The sequence below is a fragment of the Tachysurus fulvidraco genome, chromosome 3 (assembly GCF_022655615.1).
Source record: "Tachysurus fulvidraco isolate hzauxx_2018 chromosome 3, HZAU_PFXX_2.0, whole genome shotgun sequence".
Classification (NCBI taxonomy): Eukaryota; Metazoa; Chordata; class Actinopteri; order Siluriformes; family Bagridae; genus Tachysurus; species Tachysurus fulvidraco.
In genome coordinates, this window is record NC_062520.1 from 32,908,144 (window position 1) to 32,915,721 (window position 7,578).

The following is a 7,578-nucleotide window of genomic DNA, read 5'->3' on the forward strand; positions in this document are numbered from 1 at the left end:
ATGTCAGAAAAAATCTTGAATAATCGGTTTGGACGTCAATAATCACATACACAATGTGACCAAGTCAAGGGATCGAGATTAAACAGCCTTAAAACAACTTAAACAATGATTTACAAAAGGATTTGACTCCGGAGCAATGAAAGTGGTCACGTGGTCGGAGGAGTCCAGAGTGGGTGGGTGGGGGGTGGGGGTACATCAGGGTAAGAAGAGAGGTGGATGAAGTGATGCACCTAAATATCTAACACATACGGTAAAAACTCAGGGCTCTGATTACGTTCTGAACAGAATCGTTAAATGTCAATGATTTCTGGGTAAAACACCATTTTTTATTAAATAGTAACAGAAAAAAAGTGTCCTTTATTGTCAGTGTTTAAAATACAGAAGACAATGAATAACTTTTTTACTTCCATTTGTTTTAGGTCATTTGTACACTAAGCCAAAGTCATGAAATTAAGTTTATGAATAAATAACAACTGTCAAAAAAGCACAAGTTCTAAAGCACATAAGCAGCCTGGCATTAACGCTCCGTAAGGCTTAGACTATTAAAACACACTTAGTAAAAGCTTTCAGTAAGACATGACATCAGTCCCCAACGCAAGCTCTAGCACACGATGAAAAAATATACATTTCATCTCACATTGCAGCTCTTTTCTCTACCTGTGAGCGTCTGAGTCAGGAGGTAAATACGGGTTTTCTTGTATAGGTTTAACTTTCTTTTTCTTACTCAGTCTCTGGCCAAAGCGCTTCTTGCCATCAGATGACAGATCAGGAACATTACACACACCTTCCTCTGCTCCTCGAACTGACGTCGGATCGGTTTGCAAGTCCGAATGAGTTTTTCTACGTCGTCTGAACAGAAAAAAAGGAAACCGAGAGAGAACACGTCACCTTTTCATATTTGCACACAATAAATGATGTTAAAAGTGAAGGTGAATGAGAACCTTTGGAGGTTTGACTTCCTACGACTCACAACTACAAGACAAATAACGAAGAGCACAAAAAGAAGAACCAACACGACTCCTGCGATCACTCCTGCCAAAAAGAAGTACAATAATTTGACGTGAATGAATCATGGAATAATTTCACAATATTATACCTTAAATTTCTGTTTAATATTTTTTTAAACATAAAGTGCTTGTGCTTTCATTAAAATGTCATTTGTTAGCGTAGCTCAAGTGTCTAAAACCTTCCACAGATTTAAAGTATATTAAACTAAATAACGAACATTTGGCTATTTGCTTGCTATTGAACTCAATCAAGTCTCAACTCAAACCCTCACTAAACCTCACAAACCCTCACTAAACCTCACAAACCCTCACTAAACCTCACTAAAGTATTTGTTACTGTTTGTTTTTTAGGGTTTTTGTCTTTGTTCTTAAATTCAAAATGGCTTCCTTTTCTCACAGCCAGCTTTTGCAGCTCATCATCAGGTGTGTTTTCTGAACATCCTACTCCAGATTTAGACAGAAGTCCTGTACTGTGTGTGATGCAGAAACACGACGTGTGTGTATTCCCTGTAGGTTGGATGCTTTGCCATCTGGATGTTCTGCTAGACTCCAGTTAGTCCAGAATTTAGCAGCTAGAGCCAGAAGATATAAAACATCACTGCTACATTATCCTCATTACACACTGATTATAAAATACTACTACTGACCTATAAAACTCCTGAATATTCCCGCACCACAGCACCAGAGTAACTGGTCTTGGATCAACAGTTACAGGCCATTTGTTGGTACCTAAAGTACTAAAGGCAACAGCAGGGAAACACCTCTCATACAAAACACTGCAATGTTCCCCAAACCAATTCTAAGGTAAAGATCTCACCTCTTGGATCCGTCTGACAGCTGATAGAAACTGGAGCACTCTTTACATCTCCTGAATATAATTTCAGCATCACGTGGTACCAAAAGGCAGGATAAAGATTTTGGAGTTCAAGTCTTGTTCCATTTACATATTGAGGGTTTCTTCCCTTCATCTGCACTTCTACTCCTGTCCATTGTCCAGAGGGAGCATCCCAAACTAAAGCCAAAGAAGTTCCTCCAGACAGACGCTCACAGCGCAGACCAGTCACAGTAAGAGATGCTTTTATTTTTTTAAATAAAAAGAGACAAAATGGTTACCATTTGTAAACAGAAGCAAAGTGAAGCTTCCTCAAAACTAAACGCCATTTTTCTTGATCAAAAACTGCCCCATAATATGATCTCATCAGCCAACCATATTTTGAGCACACACACACACAGACACACACACAGACACACACGCACACACACGCGCACACATATACACACACACACGCGCAGACACACACACAGACACACACGCACACACACGCGCACACATATACACACACACACACAGACACACACGCACACACACGCACACACATATACACACACACACACACACACACACACACACACACACACGCGCACACACGCGCGCACACACAGAGAACCTGTGACTGAAGTGAAGGTCAGGCCTCTACTCCTGATGCCATTGAACACTGTATAGAGCGTTAAGTTGTATCTGGTCCCAGGAGCGAGTGATGAGACCGTATGCGTCATCACAGAGCCGTTCCCTAACGCAGAGATTACGGTCTCAGTCTTGCTGCCGTCTCTCAGGATGTAGCTGAGATTATTGCTTCTTATTTCATTCCAAGACAGTTCTAACTGATCTGCAGATTGCTGTGTTACGTTAACTCTCGCCACATTCACAGGCACTGAAACAAAACCAAATAAAAAATGTACACCGTGTGTTCAGGATCATCGCAACCATACAAATGCTTTTCATTTCATTCTCTATGCACAAAAATTTAATGTTAAGCAAAAACCTCTCTCAGAGCCATGAAAGTTTTTATAATCAGGTTTGGTTCACTGTCACAGACTCAACATACTGTACAGACCTGAGAGGTAATATAAGGAGAAGCTAATCTAACCGTCTGAACTAATCACCTCTCAATATCTCTTATGGTGTAATGAGACCAATTCTGAAAGATGTGTTTGATTTTTTTTGGGGTGCAAAAGGTGTTTTATGAAAGTGTAATTTTTTTGTGTGTGTTGTAATTTCATATTAAGGGTCTTTCACTTTGGAAAAAAAATCTTAAATGAAAGACTATTTTTCACTTATGGATTCATGTTTGCTTGTTTTTTGTATTCAATATTTCTGTCATTAATAAGAAATAAATGAGGGAGTGTCACAAAAAAAACGTGTGATCCATACTTTATATTCAGCCTGTTTATGTTTTTTTTTTTATTTGTAGTCCGTTATTTTAACGCCCAAAAGAGCTCACCTTAAATATTTCTAATCAAAAAGCTCTTTTACCTAAAGATTTAAGCCAGAAGTAATTAAAACACTACTAGGATGTTGACAAGGTTTCACTCTGGATTTAAATTCTACTTTTTTTGGAGTATTTTTTGCCTTTTTGACATTCTCTTGGGGACAAAAGGCCTTTGCATTCTGCTCCAGGAAGGTTAAATACTACTGTGGTCACGTAACCGTATTAAGTACTGTGGACATGGGCATTTACACAGGAATATTTTTATTGTGAATTTATAGCTATAGGCAAATTTTTCAAAGTCAGTTTCTCATTTCAAGTCAAGAAGCTTTTATAGTCATTTCCACCATATAAATGTGACACAGTACACAGTGACATGAGACGACGTTCCTCCAGGACCAGAGAGCTACAGAGATAAGGACTGAAGTAAGTTAGTCCTAGACACAAAGTGTATCTGTACAACCTGGTGTACACAGTGTGAGACACAAGACAAGAAGACAGTGTGAGACACAAGACAAGAAGACAGTGTGAGACACAAGACAAGATGACCGTGTAGGACAAACAATACAAGACATTAAACAAAAGCAGCACTGTCTATAGTACATGTTGCAGAAATACCGGAACTGTAATGTTTTGTGCAAAACAGCAATAGACTGAAATTGTGAAAGACAGCATGTGTACTGGTTCACCTATATTTCTACACCAATATATCACACATGTGCATGCACAACACACACAACCCAAAACACACACCCTTACTTACTGGTTGCTGCTGAGAAGTTGTAGCCACTGCTCTTTTCTCCACCAAATACTGTGTAAAGTGTAAAGTTATATTTGGTTCCAGGACTTAAAAAGGATACGGTGTATGTTGCTGTAGATCCTCCCCAATACATGGGAACGTATGCTTCAGACCTGTTGCTTTGCCTAATCATGTAAATGTATTTATTATTGTTGTTCACTTTACTCCACTCAAATGTTATTGCAGTCTCAGAACGAGCCTTTACAGACACACTGGCGACATTAGAAGGACCTGAGAGAGAGAGAGAGAGAGAGAGAGAGAGAGAGAGAGAGAGAGAGAGAGAGAGAGAGAGAGAGAGAGAGGATTTTCATGCATCATATATTCACCCATATGCACAAAGATTATATTATGAATATCAGAAGATCTTAACTGGTAACAGCAGTAAAGTTGAAAGCTCTTTGCTTTACTCCTTTAAACACAGCATACAAAACAAAGGCATACTTGGTCCCAGGAGACAGAGAGGAGACCGTATATCTTAACACAGACCCATGAGCAGATACAGTAAGAGGAGTTTCTGTTCCATTACTGTATCCCAATATGTAGTTGTAATTGTTCACTTTAGTCCACTCCAAGGTTAGCAGGGTCTCAGATCGAGCTTTTACTGTGACACCAATGACTTTAGGAGGAGCTGCGGAGAGGAAAAGCTCTTAATATACATATTAGTATAGAACAATTATACAGAATCCACGTGAGCCCAGCATGTGGCACCAGTAAAGACAGGATCAATATATTTGTGCTACAAAGGATCAGGTGAAAAAGCATGTTACTGGGTGAAAACTTTACATGGCACTGGGTGGAAAGTGTTAGTACAGAAGTGTAATGTGTCTGTTTTCTTTAAGCTTAAAAAGTAAAAGAGAGTTATTTTAAAATTCACAATGTCATTAAACTAAAACCAAGAACAAAAACCCCAATAGAAAAAAAATCAAATTGAAAAAGCTTAAATCTTACATGCCAGGGATGAAAAGCTCTACAATTCAAAGATGGAAAAACAAATAGAAATAAATTTCCCCAGTTATCACATTCATTATTTATTATTGTTTAGCTATTAATACAACTGAAATAAAATAAGAATAAACTTTACATTACAACGGTTTCAGTACAATAACATTAAATGTAGGAAGATAGAAAGAGTTTTGCTGAACTTTGTGTCTATGGAACAGAACTGAAATCTTACCCACAGATGAAGAGCCACAGAGAAATAAACCAACAGCAGCTCCGTCATTTTCCTGTAAACAGCACAAAGTGACGCATAAAAAGCTGAACGCTAATGTCACCTGGAATGTAGTGTTTACACACAAACTGTGTTTATTAAAGGGACTCAAGTCTATTAACACTAATGTGTATTAACACACAAGTCTATTAACACTAATGTGTATTAACACACAAGTCTATTAACACACAAGTCTATTAACACACAAGTCTATTAACACACAAGTCTATTAACACACAAGTCTATTAACACACAAGTCTATTAACACACAAGTCTATTAACACACAAGTCTATTAACACTAAAGTGTATTAACACTAACACTATTAACACACAAGTCTATTAACACTAAAGTGTATTAACACACAAGTTTATTAACACTAACGCTATTAACACACAAGTTTATTAACACTAACACTATTAACACACAAGTTTATTAACACACAAGTCCATTAACACTAACACTATTAACACACAAGTTTATTAACACTAACACTATTAACACACAAGTTTATTAACACTAACGCTATTAACACACAAGTTTATTAACACTAACGCTATTAACACACAAGTTTATTAATAACACTAACACTATTAACACACAAGTTTATTAATAACACTAACACTATTAACACACAAGTTTATTAATAACACTAACACTATTAACACACAAGTCTATTAACACTAACACTATTAACACAAGTCTATTAACACTAACACTATTAACACAAGTTTATTAACACTATTAACACAAGTTTATTAACACTAACACTATTAACACAAGTTTATTAACACTATTAACACACAAGTTTATTAACACACAAGTTTATTAACACTAACACTATTAACACACAAGTTTATTAACACTATTAACACCGCAGTCTCTCACCTGAAGCTCATTACAAACAGAAGCTCCTTCATTTTCGCCCGAACAAAAAGAAATAAACGGAAACCATTTAAAGCCTGTTGTTATTATTCTTGCTCTTCATTTTTTAAAACAAATGCGTAAAATAAGTGCATAATTTGTGTGATAAATAATTAAACCTTTTTAAAATATATTATATTAAATGTCAGTAAGCAGAACCGAGTTCAGACGTGAACATTTTAATGCGTGTAAAAAAGGACATGATAAAGTCTTACAGCTCAGTCTGACCTGCACCTACAGACTAACCTGCACAACAGTCAATAGTCAAATTAACTGACATACATTAACTGACATATTGATTTTTTTTTATAAAAATGTTTAATAGCCTTATAACTAGTTACTATGCATATCCCAATATGTATAATTTGCTCTGAAGGTTCACGCATGCGCAGCATCAACAGTATGTCGGACGCGTCCGAAACAGTTCTCAGTTCAGTGTACTGATGATTCGCTGTATCGGTTCAGTAATTCACGCATGCGCAGTATCAACAGCTCACAGTTCTCTCAGCACATGTCTCAGTTCAGTGTACAGGAGTTACATATAACTCCGGGATATTAGTTTATTTAGAGTCAGACCGACTGTCAGACGACTGAAAGTGTGTAACTTTAGTAACTTGTGGATCAGCGCTGACTCAAGACGCCAACTGTTTAGAACGAATCAGTCCGATTTGGTGAACCGGTTCATCCAGTTCACTAAAAAGAACCGGTTCAAAAGAACGATTCGTTCACGAACTGGCCATCACTAGTAACACGACGCCAAATTAAACGCATTTAATTACGTATTACAGCTGAAAGTCTTATTATAAATCTTTTAAATCGCTCTCATATAACGACTTTGTCATTTTGGACGTTTTATGTATTATGGCATAATTATACACAGCTGTAACACATGGGCAAATTAACCAAAACTCTTATAAACAACTCAATGCAATTTCTCCAGTGGTTATACATAAGGCTAAAACTGTTATAGATATACATATAGTCATACATAGTTAAGCTTATACATAAGGCTAAAACTGTTATAGATATACATATAGTCATACATAGTTAAGCTTATACATAAGGCTAAAACTGTTATAGATATACATATAGTCATACATAGTTAAGGTTATACATAAGGCTAAAACTGTTATAGATATACATATAGTCATACATAGTTAAGCTTATACATAAGGCTAAAACTGTTATAGATATACATATAGTCATACATAGTTAAGCTTATACATAAGGCTAAAACTGTTATAGATATACATATAGTCATACATAGTTAAGCTTATACATAAGGCTAAAACTGTTATAGATATACATATAGTCATACATAGTTAAGGTTATACATAAGGCTAAAACTGTTATAGATATACATATAGTCATA

At 36.4% G+C, this 7,578-nt stretch overlaps 1 protein-coding gene across 8 annotated transcripts; it reads right to left on the reverse strand.

Annotated features, from left to right (window-relative positions):
* Nucleotides 1-295: 295 nt before the first annotated feature.
* LOC113652810 (receptor-type tyrosine-protein phosphatase eta-like) lies at nt 296-6,604 on the reverse strand. Of its 8 annotated transcripts, none has more exons than XM_027162081.2 (10): nt 6,422-6,604; nt 6,171-6,196; nt 5,248-5,299; nt 5,022-5,040; nt 4,444-4,701; nt 4,038-4,304; nt 2,456-2,719; nt 1,825-2,082; nt 942-1,032; nt 296-849 (listed from the first exon to the last, which is right to left on the reverse strand). In XM_027162081.2, the coding sequence occupies exons 2-10, from the start codon at nt 6,179-6,181 to the stop codon at nt 654-656; spliced, it is 1,416 nt and encodes a 471-aa protein (XP_027017882.2). In that variant the 5' UTR covers nt 6,182-6,196; nt 6,422-6,604; the 3' UTR covers nt 296-653. The 8 variants fall into 8 exon arrangements, 5 of the variants coding, with proteins under 5 accessions (XP_027017882.2, XP_047667121.1, XP_027017881.2 ...); XM_047811165.1 differs by having other exon boundaries at nt 6,453-6,584; XR_007140127.1 differs by lacking the exon at nt 5,022-5,040 and adding an exon at nt 1,405-1,744 and having other exon boundaries at nt 709-849; nt 971-1,032; nt 6,453-6,589.
* Nucleotides 6,605-7,578: the final 974 nt, after the last annotated feature.

What these genes read in the sequence shown, in the direction of transcription:
- LOC113652810 (XM_027162079.2), bottom strand. Translation starts at nt 6,486, where the DNA reads ATGTCAGTTAATTTGACTATTGACTGTTGTGCAG. An exon ending in CAACTTTACTGCTGTTACCA is followed by an intron (nt 4,305 to 4,443) that starts GTTAAGATCTTC and finishes TCTCTCTCTCAG; the next exon opens with GTCCTTCTAATGTCGCCAGT. An exon ending in CTGTCAGACGGATCCAAGAG is followed by an intron (nt 1,033 to 1,824) that starts GTGAGATCTTTA and finishes TCTTTTTGGCAG; the next exon opens with GAGTGATCGCAGGAGTCGTG.